This window comes from Mya arenaria, chromosome 17, assembly GCF_026914265.1.
Source record: "Mya arenaria isolate MELC-2E11 chromosome 17, ASM2691426v1".
Lineage (NCBI taxonomy): Eukaryota > Metazoa > Mollusca > Bivalvia > Myida > Myidae > Mya > Mya arenaria.
This window is the reverse complement of record NC_069138.1, coordinates 32,056,850-32,071,429: the sequence shown is the minus strand read 5'-3', so window position 1 is coordinate 32,071,429 and position 14,580 is coordinate 32,056,850. Positions and strand designations below refer to the sequence as shown.

The 14,580-nt window shown below is 36.2% G+C and overlaps 1 protein-coding gene across 3 annotated transcripts; it reads right to left on the bottom strand.

The window, feature by feature from the left end:
• Positions 1-1,345: 1,345 nt before the first annotated feature.
• Positions 1,346-12,610, bottom strand: LOC128224276 (nuclear hormone receptor FTZ-F1 beta-like). 3 transcript variants are annotated; one of them, XM_052934081.1, is made up of 6 exons: positions 12,273-12,610; positions 9,395-10,555; positions 7,544-7,723; positions 6,952-7,334; positions 5,564-5,816; positions 1,346-4,348 (listed from the first exon to the last, which is right to left on the bottom strand). In XM_052934081.1, exons 2-6 carry the CDS (start codon positions 10,551-10,553, stop codon positions 4,092-4,094), a joined length of 2,232 nt encoding a protein of 743 aa, XP_052790041.1. In that variant the 5' UTR covers positions 10,554-10,555; positions 12,273-12,610; the 3' UTR covers positions 1,346-4,091. The 3 variants fall into 3 exon arrangements, with proteins under 3 accessions (XP_052790041.1, XP_052790042.1, XP_052790043.1); XM_052934082.1 differs by having other exon boundaries at positions 12,347-12,610; XM_052934083.1 differs by having other exon boundaries at positions 12,511-12,610.
• Positions 12,611-14,580: the final 1,970 nt, after the last annotated feature.

The following is a 14,580-nucleotide window of genomic DNA, read 5'->3' as shown; positions in this document are numbered from 1 at the left end:
CTGTGTGACTGACTGACAGACTGACGGATAGGACAATCTCCCTCTTTCATTGGGGGAGACATAATTCCATGTCGTAAAATTTATTCAGCAGGTCACTGGTTCGGCAACAAATACTTTTCGCGAGTTTTATTACTTCGAGATCGACACCTTAGGTGATCCTTCTTTGGTAGTCATGGGTGGCGTTAGCGATGCTGACTTTAGAGACCACTATGAGGTAGGGAACAAGACTTTTACAAGTAACCCAAATTAAAAAACAACCGGATATGCCTTCGACATCTATTGATACGTTGTACCAACTTCAAAGCTCGACCAAAAAGGACAGGTATAGCTTAAACGTTATTCGAAAAGTAAAGTGTCAAGCATCCCATTTTGAAGAATGTTCGGGCAAAAGTGAGGAACCGCTCCCAAGCATTTCTGCAACATATCGTTCACTGTAGTTACACGCCCTGTCTTGAAACTTACTCTTCTCGAGGAGTTGGCGAATTTCTCCCTGGTAACACACAAACGTCCAAATGTGGGTGGAACGGACGTAGAGCTGCTCGTGCGAGTCATATCCACGTATATGTATAATTTTCTTACATTTCTGTAGTCTCACTCTAAGAAACAATAGCCCTACCTACATGGGCAATAACAATGTCTGACCCCTCCCTGTGGCTTAGTCACCGACAGTCTACATGGATCATGGCAGCTAACAGCCAATAAATGTCAATCCTGACCAATAGCCGGTGAATGTTTGAATATCAGGATTCATGCCCAAAGAAGGGTAAAGGGTCTTAAACAAATTTTTGCAATTGTTTCCCTACCCCACCCCGCAACGATAATTACAAAAGTCTGAAGTTAAAAGCTCTTGATCCTGAAATTCAGGGGCCATGATCACAGACAGTCTCAAGTCTGAAATCAGACACAAGTAGCATAACTGCAAATCTTCATTTCATTGTAACTTTCCTTGTAGTTGAGAATTGATGATGATATTTGATGAGTTTTATTACTTTATTTTTTTTATATAAAAGTGTTTTTCCGAGTCTGTTTCTAGACTCCGAATTCAGACTGTATGTAATCATTGACCAACTAATATTATATATGTAGCAGGGGACAGAGTGTTAGTATAGACTGTGAAATATTGTGCTTATTCAAGATTAAACATTTCAATTGCTACTCTTTCTAAAAAGACCTATACATTGTATGTGATAAAACATAGAAACTCCAGCAACCGAACAGTAGATCAAATACATCGTCAATTAAGAAAATACTTCTTTCTTGAGAAGCATTGCTTTAAAGGAAAAGACCCGAAGTCAATTCGTCACTTATGAGTCATGAAAGTCAGTAAATAAACACAAAGCTGACATCATAAGATCATTTTACTTTATTCCTCTCCGTTAATACACCAACATCTTTAAAAAGTTGATTCATAAAAATGTTAAACTCTTTGTTAATGCACAACATGTAGTTTACTCACTATGATTTCATTTCAATAACAATAATCATGTACAACAATTATGTCATAATTATTTATTTATGTTCAACAACATTTCATTCATTTTTGAGAACAATCACTAATTCTAATAGATCATATGATAAGCAAAAGCTTTACCAATTAAAAAAAAGATTTTCATTTCATTGCATACCTTATTACAACAGGAAAAAATACCTTATTACAACAGGTAAAAAATACCTTATAGCAACAGGTGAAATAAATACCTTATTGCAACAGGTGAAATAAATACCTTATTGCAACAGGTGAAATAAATACCTTATTGCAACTGGTGAAATAAATACCTTATTGCAACTGGTGAAATAAATACCTTACTGCAACAGGTAAAAGAAATACCTTATTACAATAAGGAAATAAATACCTTATTACAACAGGTAAAATAAATACCTAATTGCAAAGGTAAGAGAAATGTATACCTTATTACAACAGGTAGAATAAATACCTTATTAAAACAGGTAAAAGAAATACCTTATTACAATAAGGAAATAAATACCTTCTTACAACAGGTAAAAGAAATACCTTATTACAACAGGTCAAATAAATACCTTATTACAACAGGTAAAATAAAACACATCTTTTCCTGTAACAGGTAACGAAACTTGTACAGAAATCAATACAACAAGTACACCAACAACATTACTTTGAATGTCTGCTTGTAGTTAAAAAATATTATCTAAGAAATCTGGTGGACAAATAATGATGTCATAAATGAGGCAATGGCAATAAAGTGCCGGGTGACCGTATATTACATTGTATCACTTGAAATGGTACTGTTTTATTACTGAATATATGTATGGTAATGAAATGAACATTTAAGCTGCACACTCACAGAATGAACGTTTTGACAATTTTTTTTTTTGGTCTTGGAATGAGCCATTTTTTGCAAAAATCCATGAAAACCAAATATATAAGACTCCTGACAAAAAATCAGATTGCAAATTTTGATATTTAAGTTCAAAAATTGATGTTATATGCATTTTTTAAACCGTTAGTAACAGTTTTAGCCATAAAACATTGATTTTTGATGGAAATATCGAAATCTACGACCTGATTTTTTGTCAGCAATCTTATATCAATGGTTTGCAGATATTTACACATAAATTTGCTCTTTCCAAAACAAAAAACAATAAGTTGTTAAAATGGTCAATCTGTGAAAGTGCAGCTTTAATGTACTACAGATGAAATACTGATGTGGGTTTTTCAACTGGAATTGGACCTAAAATTACAAATTTTGCTATTTTTCAGTAACATATTATTTCTCTACACATAAGACACCTTCAATTGATACAAAAATATGAAGTAATTACCGGGCATCAACATTTTACATATTTTGACAAGAATACCTCAAGTAATGTGTGTGAATTATCTCCTGAATTTATCTTATAGGCTAGAGATCTGTGAATGTCCAATATGTACAGGTAGTTTAACAAAATAAAACAAAAAGAGCTGTCACATGAACATGAAAAATGTCACCGATTAGGCCTTGTCAGAGGGTTACAAATATTCTGAATAAAATTTATTAAAATCCAATTCATGGTAACAACGTTCTGATATAAAATCCTCATAAGTTACATTGACCTTGCTTTCGCGCTGAATGCATGAAGGTCATGTGTGATGCACATTCCCATATTCTACAACTTATCTGAGGTTTGATTGAAATCTCATCAGCAGTTAAAAGTTATCAGTAAGAAATGAAGAGTATTTCATAAGAAATTGATTGAAAACAAATGAACAGTTACAAAGACATGACAAGACATCAAATATATCTATGAAATCCTTATTGGCATATTAAGCTCCCAGATGGACCTTGACCTTTTCTGATATGATGATCACAATTTTTTTACATTACATGTCATAAAGCTTGCGGACTGTGATATGCCTGAAGTCCGGTAGCTAGTCAAATTTATGCAATAAAACCCATGTTGTGCATCATCAAGTGTGACATCGCCATTGGAGATGAGGGCATAAATGTTATACTGCGCGACTCAACGTGCTTTACAAATCTTTAATTTTTTAGTGAATTCCAATTAAAAGTACATTTATTTATTATTAAGTTTGCTTTAAAATCCATACTGTGCATCATTGACATCCAAGTGTGACCTTGACCTATTAAGTGACTTAATTACAACTGGGGTTAACAGTCTCGGGAACGGACAGTGTGACTACTATTTGGTATACATATTGGTTATTTTCATTCCTTTTAAACCCCATTTCATTGTAGAGTTATTTTGAATGAAAAACTATTATTTTTTCTTCGCCTCGATTTTAACCACTGAATATGAATCTAAACAATCTGGCTTTAATAATATAAAGAGATTAAACATAAAATTCCAACAAATCGATACCAGCACTAATCTGTTTTTCTTAGTTAACGACTTAACTTGATAAATATTAAGGTCAGAGCTATGGGTTAAAGCTTCCATCTAAAAGCGCATATTTCTGTGTAATTGCCATCATGATCATTCTTGCATGAGAATGACACTGTTGCGTACCAAGGCTGTGACAATACTTCCAATCAAATAAAAAAAAATGAAAAACAGACAAGCTTATAACATGACCTAATCTACCCCATCCACCCCATTCCTGCCAAAACACACTGCTACAACATGTCTTTCATATTTTCCCCCTTTAATAGCTCATATAACAATCCACACGATGTTGTATTTGCCGGCATCCACTGAATCAAGTGTTCTTTCATCAACCCTGAGATACGGGAAAGTTCTGGGAGCCGGAGCAATATTTCACCGTAACGGTTAGGAGTGCTTCGGTAGTGGCTACGTACATAATCCTCTAGAGCCACACTGATGTTCTGTTGATGCACTGCAAGGCTGTTTGCATCACTGAGGCCTTTGATGTCTGCAAGTGAAAATGGAAATATAATAGCTTTATATCTACCCAAGTAATATAACTATAGTATGAATAGATATTTAACAGCAAGAACACTGAAAGTTTAGCAGATGTCACCAATTGTCCATTTCATTTAGTTGTTCTAAAACTCAACTACTATTGAATGCAGAGTTATGGGTCTTTCCACCCATGTCACTTTTGACATACATGTATAATGTTCTAATTCTTATCTGTGAATATTTGTTATGCTTTTCTGAGTTAGAGCCAAGGCTGAGGCCTGCATTATGCCAACAGTGATACTGATGTCAACAACAACAGCATCAATGCCAACAGCACCAACAACAATACCAATGCCAACAGCACCAACGAGGATACCAATGCCAACAGCACCAACAACAATACCAATGCCAACAGCACCAACAACAATACCAATGCCAACAGCACCAACGAGGATACCAATGCCAACAGCACAAACAATGAACCCAATACCAACAGCACCAACAAAGATATCAATGCCAACAGCACAAACGAAGATTTCAATGCCAACAACACTTTTTAAATGAAACAAATGGCAGTCTACATTGATTAAAGAGCCCTGCTTTTGTTTTTTACTGGAGTCTGATCAAGTGATTAGTTACCTCAAAATCTTTGAGAAACCTGTTTCCAAAATAATGTCTGACAGTGCTGCAGTTTTGTCTAAGCGTTTTATAAAACTAAACCCTCAATCAAACTCTAGTAATGGATGGAAGGCAGGGCTATATTAACAGTGTAGACTGCAGCATTTTCATTTAATATGTTGAATAAATAGTTAACTTTGTTTAACATCTTCATTTGAAGCAAAATACTGCCTTCAGACGTAGCATTAATGACTTAATATATCACTCAGTATACACAGACTGCTATTGAAACTAATACAAATAATCATTCTATCTCAAAAGAAAAGCAATTCCAGGGCTTGTTCACCTTCTTTGCTAGGGGCCGAAATTAGGCTACTTCACAATTGGGAAAAATGGCATATTTTCCCAATTTCCAGATATTTTTTTCACAATTCCCAGATATTTTTCCCAAAAAGGAATATCTTACTTCAATAATTTCCCATTTTGAGACGTTTACGCATTTAAATTTCCCAATTTGCAGAATTTCACGCGTTTAAATTTCCCAAAATGAAAAGGCTAGGCCTCTTCACAATATTTGGTGAAAAAGCCCTGAATTCCCACAACCAACCTGGACATATGAGAATGATGACCTTCATAGCCACACACTCGTACTGGTCTACATTGATCCGCTTAAACTGCTCCACGACCAGCAGCATCTTGGTAAACATCTCCCGCACGTTCAACATGTCCGCCTTGTCCTGGTCTATGGGCTGCCCATGGAAGAAGACAATCTCCTCCTTCAGGTTCAGGGATTTCCAGCACATGGTAAGGGCCAGTAGCTCACACCAGCAGTTCTGTAGAAGCAGGATCTGATCATCTGTCTGAAATGTTGAAAGATAAATCAAATTAATTGATTATTTCAAGCTTCTTCAGACTTCCTAGTAGTCTTAACTATACATGTATTTATTTTACAACAATTGCGAAGAAAGTTATATTAATATTTGCAAAATCTTTTTTTGGCATAATGGTGCAAAGTGCAAGAAAGGTCTCGTTTTGAGGGCAAATTCATGCACGCCCACACCGGTATTCAAACCCAGGATGCCTTGGTCAGAAGCGAGGGTACTGACTGGACAACAGGAAGTACCCGGTACAGCAGTCTACTCTTTGTCTTAAATTCTTACTCTTTTGCCAAAAAAACAATTAGGGGTATGGACAAAGTGTTGTTTTCAAGTCCTGCCTATTGTAATTGCCTGATAAATACTCATAACTAATATGTAAAATAAACGATCAAAATTGCATTATACATCAATTTAGTGCAGTTTATTTGCTCTTTTTTTCGTCTGAATTTATTTTGCATGTTCATTTTTTGTGGGTTTTTTGTATTAAAAAGAAATTTGCTAAAAAAAACACCAAACAAATGATATCAAAATACTACTAGGGCCTAAAAAAATATTTGTTTGGTTAGGGTTACATCCTTAAAAAAAATAGGTAGGGTAGGTAGGCTTTTTATTTTTTTTATTTATTTTTTTTATTAGGTTTTATATAAGAAAATAATTTTCATCATTGGAGAATGGTGTTAAAGCTATCTTCTGTATAAGCATTTAAGGTTTAAACTTAATATTAAAAAGCAATTTAAAAAAAAACGAGATTTTTTTTTTTTTTTTTTTTTTTAATTTTTCATTTGTTTTTTCAAATTGACTATAAAAACGGTAGGGTCGGCGCCTATTCCGTAGGTAGGGTCGGGTAACCCGAACCAAATGTATTTTTTTTTTAGGCCTAGGTCACAAAGAATCAAAATGAACATGTCCACAGTTTATCTTTAGGCTAATTGACTCATTAAAATAATCTGATTGGTATGTAGTTATTATTGAATAAATATTGACCAATAAATATACATTTTGAAAACAGATAAACAGAAAAACGGTTTAATACAATTGGCTACTGTTGTTCCACAGTAAACACTAAACAGAGGATATTCGGAATGTTATATTTTTATCAATGAAACTCGAAACTTACTGAGACATTTGCGAAGTAAGGCAGATTCCGTGCCCAGCGAACAATCTTATACAGCTTCAACTCACACAGCTGTAGTAATGTCATGAACACACTCGGATTTGACAAGGAGAAGTCGTCCACACTGATATTTGCTGGAATGTCATCTTCGTTTAGAATGGACTCTAAACTCATAATGTCTGTCAACACGCCGGGAATAACTCTTAACTCTATTTCACACTGGTTAGGCCCGCTACGCATTAATGGAGACTGGGTGGCCTCCCCTGACTGGCTACTGGGACGACGATTGGGAACTATTTTGATTGGTCGTTTCCGTTTGGGCTCCTCAGATGGAGAACTGCCACTGTAGCTGCTCCGTCCACCTCGTGTCCTGTCCATTCTGATTGCTGAAATTAAATTTTAAAATAATACATGCATCTAGTGTTTAAGCTAAAGAGATATGGAAGGGTGTTTTCCTGTAGCACACTTCCACCCTCATGAAGATGTGACTCGCAATAGAACAGATCTCTGTTTTTGACCCAGAAATCATTTTTCTCAAAAGTTTCTAATTGCCAAACTTTTTGATAGCCCTACTGAGTTCAGACTGAAACCTTACCCTCAAGTTTCATGCCCATGATGAGACACTTGGCAAAGCGGCACGCCGGACATTTCTTCCTGTTCTCCAGCGTTATCTCACACTCGCCTTGGCGTGGACACACAAACGTCTTCTTGTTCTGGACTGTACGCTTAAAGAAGCCTTTACAGGACTCGCACGTGAAGATCCCATAATGGAAACCTGTAATTGCGCGCAAATTATGATAAAACATGTAGGAGAAAAGAGTGTTACAGTGGTAAAATTTAGTGGTCAAAACCTGCAAGCCCTACACTGCTTAAATATTAGGGCTTGTTTTAATTCTGGATTTTATATAGCAGGGCCATTTCAAAAATTTGATGCTATGCAATAATATAACAATTCGGGCTTGTTCATACAATAGTCTTACTTATTTCGATGACTGGTGTTATATTGATAAAGTTATTTATTATAATACTTATATGGAGACAGTGTTTTTTTTCTTGAAATTTACCGCTGAATAACGGCTGTTTCCCCTCGCCGAAAATCGTGCAATTTTCCCAAAAAATAGTCATATTTTCCAAAAAAGGTTCAGAAATGAATAAAAAATACAATTATGAATTGTCAGGGTTTCTTTCGGCAATATTTATAGCCGGTATTCATGTCATAAAGTATCCTTTTTTCCCCATTTCTGAATAAAAATTCCAAATCTGGAGTTCTCAAACTAAAAAGAAAATAAGAATAAAAGACGATGTAAATGTAAACAAAACAGTTATTTCCCCTACATGCAAGCGTCTATTCACAGAAACATACAATGATGTAACATCCGTGTCATGGTGAAAGGTGGATTTTCATTGGTTGAAATATATTTTTTAATCCAATCAGAGAGCATGTAACAAATTAAGAGTTAAATACATTGTGTTAAAAACATGTGTCATTGTCAACAAAAGGATTAATAATATTAATTCAAAAGTGACAGTAAATTATTTGGTGCAGGAGGGGATTAAAATTACTAATTAAATAGACAATGCTGTTCTTTGTCATGCCTCACCTACATGTTTACATACATGACATTGACCTTCATTGCCAATATCGGAAAATGACAGAACTGAGAAATGAAACTGAGAGTAGACAACTGGGTGAAATGACAAAGTATTTATTTATTATAATGATGTTGTATTTACTTTTTGATGAATGCCGAAGGAAACATGTTGATGAAATTTTACAAAATTCATTCATTTGTTTTTTGATCAATTGCAAACAAGCTTAAGACTATATGGAAATTGGAAAAATAAAAATATTGATATATTAATTCTATTCTCTCTATGAGTGTGAAAGTCATCATTTTATTAGACAGTAGATTTTGCATCCCATTTAAGAGGAATAAAGAAATTGTTTATTTCAAAGAGTTAAAACAAGGGATTAAACAATGTAAAGTGTTAACAGAGTCAGTGCATATTATGATGAAAATACCAATGTAATTCATTAAAGTATTATAAATTATTTCCTTTGTTATTATTTATGAAGAATTTCCCAACATTGATAGGGATCATTTGGCACAAAAATCATGTTTTACATGTTTTGATGATGTTAACTGTCATTAAAGAGAGTTGAAACAGTTTTAATAGGTTTCTTTGTTACTGGTTATTTTAAATGACCATTTTAATGTTCATTGTACTTTCCCAATTTTGGGAATTAACGCGCTTATTTTCCCAATTGTAAAGCCACAGGTGGTTTTGAAAATTTAAATAAAAATCACTGGGAGAAATAAGTTATTAAACATACCTATACATTTGTGCTTAAGGTGTTTGAGAAAATGTTAATTTTGATGACTGTTATGAAAAAGCATTTTATTTCATTCATATATATGTAATGTGATTACATAAATCTACCTACCAGAGACACTGTCCCCACATATAGGGCAAAGCTGACCCCGAAAGACCATCCCAGCCCCAGGCCCTGACATCATCACATCTTGCTGCTGGGTCACAGTCAACACTTCTTGTTCCATGCCAGCAAGGGGCAGACCCTCAGAAAAGTGGATCACCTCGTCACGCATATCACTGAAGTCTTTGCCCCCTGAATCCTCCTCAGTGTTTGAAGAGTTCGAAGCCGTAGTCTCTATATCCTGCATCTGTATGATGTACCTTTTCCCATTGTGCTCAAATATTCTCACACTACTCTGACCAACACTCTGGGCATTCACAGACCCTGACAATGTAGAACTGTTCTGTTGATTAAGCAACATTAACTGACTTTCAATGTCCCCAGAGACTTGAACAACAGGATTGACACCAGATAATTTTCCCTTTTCAGTCACTTCTGGAACACTCAAGGATATTTCTGGACTGGACTGCCCGTTGGATGATGTGGACTCACTTGCTATGATATTCATTTGATGAGTGACTAATGGACTTATCAACCTGTTTTCAGAATCAGATGAGCTTGGCTCAGATTTAATTAAAGTGTAGTTATATGAAGGTGATAAAGGCACATTCACAACTTTCTGAACACTTTGCTGAGCACTCCGAGGCGGGTTCTTTAGTGTGGAATTACTGTCATCGGTGAGAACTACAGTGTGCACATTACCTTCACTTCCCAAAGATGGCTGCACAGTTTTGGGACTCTCTTGATTGGATATAACAATAACCTGGCCTGTATCTACCGGCTGTGTGCTTTCTCTTGACTGGCTGGCCAATGCTGTTAGCATGTTTGCCATTGCTAAATCTGATGCAAGGGTACTTTCCTTCACCGAGGTAATATCAGTGTCTTTCAGTAGAGCATTACTGGCCATTTTGAGCCTCAACATAGTCTTAATGGTGTCATTAATCGTTGTCGGAGGTGTTAGACCACTTTGTCCCAAAGTAAGTTGATCCTGCTGTTGTTTCATGATTTGTGCCACAATGTCGTCACTAGAGGCTGCACCCTTGCAGTTAGTGTCTGCAGCCATGTTAGTGGCTGTCACAGTTGGTGAACTAGCCCCAACGGAACTGAGGGACTGGCTGATCGCTTGCAGAAGCACTGGTGATATTCCTATTTCATTGCCAGAGGACATCTCTGAAAATAAATGAAAGAAAAATGTCATTTGTGTAAGCTGTTGTTTTATACAGTTTTAATAGAACAAAAATGACATTATTAAATTTCCAGCTTAATTTGATAACTATCTTACTTAATCGTAACCTATCTCACATACAGAATATTGCAAATACAGCAAATGGTTAAGTGTTTACCATAATAATAATTTACTTAAAATAAAGATATTTCATTATAAAAAGAAAAATTACATATTCATCATGATTTCAAATTACATTTTTTTAAATTATATGTTGTACTTTACATATGGTGAAAAAGATACTGAGAATTCTTGAGTAGGACACTATTATTGCATGATACATGATTTCTTCCTTTAATTTATTACTATATCAAGTGAATATATGTTGGTGGATAGTTGGTCTAGTGGTAAGACACTGGACTAGCATGCAAGAGGACCCAGGTTCAAACGGAACGACTTTAGGTAGACACTTCTGAATGGCGAAGATACCAACAGAGCAGCAATCTGAAGAACTACGAGGATTGACAACTCATCAAACAGGCAATTGAAAAAATACCCTGGGAATAGCTGAACCATGTGCGAACCTACAAGGTATTCAACTTCCGGTGAAGAGCTTCAATCTTCTACAAGGGGAACCAGACTTGTGATGTGCTCTAGAGAAACCTAGTGGGCAGCCTGGTAGTACCCAAACAGTCAAGTGACCTTCCGAAGTACAACCAGGCACTAGGATGACCGGCGAAGCCAGGGTGTGGGGGCAAAAGGCAGCCAGTTGAGTATTGAGAGGTTGAAAAATATAATAATAATAGCCAATAATAATAATAATATAATTATGAGCCACTTAGCAATTTTGAGCTTTGGACATGAATTTGACTTGATTGGGTGTTGCAGATTGTGAATTTCGAGTTCAATTTCAGTGAAAATGTATACATTTTGGAATGGTCAATGGGCCTAATTTTGGCCCCATACTCATAAGTAATCAAATTTATATAGCCGATGGAAAACCTGAAAGCTTCAAAGAAGCCTTTACAATGCCTAAAAGTACAAGCAAATCAGGCCTAAGCTGTGGGCCTGAACAATTCATTGAGTCTTATTGTTGTTGCAGTTGAAGGGATTTTAAAGGAAATTGGGTTTGCATGAGGTTGGAAAAAAGTACATAGTGGTTCAAATTACCACAAGCCGCAAACTGGTAAAAAATTATCTGAACTTGCTCAAAAGTTCTATTTTATATAGCCGGGTTAGTTTAATAACTTTTCTTTAAAGCCAAGTAATTGTGTAAAGCTTGTTGGTCAAAATGTCCAATTTTGATGACCAGGATATATGGCGGGATACACGGAGTCTCAAAAATGGACAGCATGCAGACAAAAGAATGTATATGACTGATGGATCCATACAGCATAGTATGCTTGGGAGAAGGGGTGGTTACACTCTCTTTTCACATCATGTTTACTTCAAATCGATGTTTATAAAGCAGGCATCAAAATAAATAACTTCCCCATGAAGACAGACAATTTAATTGAAAGTGTTTATACATCTGTAACTTGTAAGTGTTGTTATTAACAGCTAACGAAACAGAATAAATTGAAACATAGTAAAAATAATAACTTTCGAAACGAGTTAGTCAAAGACAAAGTGAACAAAAAATAATCTATCGTTAAGGGTTCAGTTTCATTCAAATCAAGGCAAAATAACATATTAATTAAACTAAAACAAATTTCCACACACTTGTAGTAAGTTTGAAACGTTTTCACACTGCAAATTCTGTAATGTTATGATTTTTTTCACTTCACACTGTTTACATTGTCCGCCGGCCATGACCTTGTCCAGTCGCGTCCTTCACACAAACTGGCGGCCTCGACACTTCAGTCGCCGGCTCGCATAGAAAATCACCTCAAAGAAGTGAAAATAAGAATATCTAGAACCTTCAGAGGGCTCTTTCAAGTAAAGATTAATAAATAATTACAAATGGCGTCGATGTTATAACATGAAATATGGCGAATTGTGCGCAATCAGTTCTAGTTACTCGATAAAATTTCACTCGTCGAGACCCGGAAAAATGTTCGTGTGCTTCCGTCAAAGTTCGGCTACTAATGAAAACACGATCTACGGAAATCGACGAGGATGTGCCGATCACAATTTCAAGGCCGAATCGAGTCCACCAAGTCCATAAATAAAAAAATGTTTCTAATAAACGTCACGAGCTGTGTGACCTAAATCAAGGCACGAACTATTAACATTAATTCATTCTTCATTCGAGCACACTTTTTAAGTTGTTAAAGTAGCTATTTATGTCATGGAAAGGTTTGCCATGCAGGGTAAATGCTTGTAAACGATATATTGTGGAAACATTAATTAAATTCACGTAGAAATGATTACAACTCAGCAGATAAAAGTATATTGAATATACTGTATAATTACTAGCCTGCGCGGTGCTTTATAACTAAAGGGATTGGTGCGGTTAGCTTGAAAAAAAGGCCTATCAATGCACAAAAGATAGACAATAGTATCTACAATAAAGAATGAGAACTTTTCTATGTAAGCATTTCTATGAAACATTTTGACTCGATGCAAATATCCAAGTTATTATTGGGCATTTATCTTTTCAAGGGCCTTATTTATAACGTTTTATAGCAAGGGATATGATAGTTCAGGCAATATATATATTGTCCAAAGACACCCACTGTATGTCTCTCTTTGTCCAATGACACCCACTGTATGTCTCCCTTCGTCCAATGACACCCACTGCATTTTCCCTTTGTCCAGTGACAAACAATGCATGTCTCCCTTCGTCCAATGACAGCCACTGCATGTCTTCCTTTGTCCAATGACAGCCACTGTATGTCTCCCTTCTTCCAATGACAAACACTGTATATCTTCCTTTGTCCAATGATACCCATTGCATGTCTCCCTTTGTCCAATGACAGCCACTGTATGTCTCCCTTTGTCCAATGACAGCCACTGTATGTCTCCCTTCTTACAATGACAAACACTGTATGTCTCCCTTTGTCCAATGACAGCCACTGTATGTCTCCCTGTGTCCAATGACTCCCGCTGTATGTCCCCTTTGTCTAATGACACCCACTGTATGTCTCCCTTTGTCCAATGACTCCCACTGTATGTCTTCCTCTGTCCATTGACAGCCACTGTATGTCTCCCTTTGTCCAATGGCACCCACTGTATGTCTCCCTCTGTCCAATGACGTCTGCTGTATGTCTCCCTCTGTCCAATGGCACCCACTGTATGTCTCCCTCTGTCCAATGACGTCTGATGTATGTCTCCCTCTGTCCAATGGCACCCACTGTATGTCTCCCTCTGTCCAATGACGTCTGCTGTATGTCTCCCTCTGTCCAATGGCACCAACTGTATGTCTCCCTCTGTCCATTTACAGCTACTGTGTGTCTCCCTTTGTCTAATGACAGCCACTATATGTCTCCCTTCTTCCAATGACACACACTGTGTGTCTCCCTTCTTCCAATGACACGCATTGTATGTCTCCCTTTGTCCAATGACAAACACTGTATGTCTACCTTCGTCGAATGAGAAACACTGTTCATCGAAGGGCAGACAACAATGATGTCGAAAACTGCTGTGTTCCCATAACAGGGGCTAGTTAGAAGAAGTGCTTATGATGTAAGAGCTTTCCGAATAATTATCTTAAGTGGGGAGATAAGGATGCAGCAAACAAGTCATTTTTATTAGATCCATGTTGTCAAATATTTAAGACAAAAATATAGGGAGTATATCGAAGTACAAGGGAATATAGCTTTGTAGCAATGAGTTCAACACATACCATATTCCAGATTTATCTTGTCATCTGTTAAGTGTTCAAAGTGTTAATAAATTCCTATGCTTTTGGGCTTTTTTAGTATTGCCCTGAACAAATTTTGATATCAAATTTGAACAAGGGGAGAAAGCTGATGTCTCCCCTTAAACATTAACAGGGAAGATACATGTGGAAATAAGTGAACTGAAGTGTAATTATTCCTACGGCGTGTACAACTTCACATTACCATCTATCAAAGTTAAATTAAAT

Coding starts and splice junctions, on each gene's coding strand:
- LOC128224276 (XM_052934081.1), bottom strand. CDS start 10,553: ATGTCCTCTGGCAATGAAATAGGAATATCACCAGTGCTTCTGCAAGCG. Junction 5,817..6,951: donor CTTACTTCGCAAATGTCTCA/GTAAGTTTCGAG, acceptor TCAACATTTCAG/ACAGATGATCAGATCCTGCT. Junction 4,349..5,563: donor CATCATTCTCATATGTCCAG/GTTGGTTGTGGG, acceptor TTTCACTTGCAG/ACATCAAAGGCCTCAGTGAT.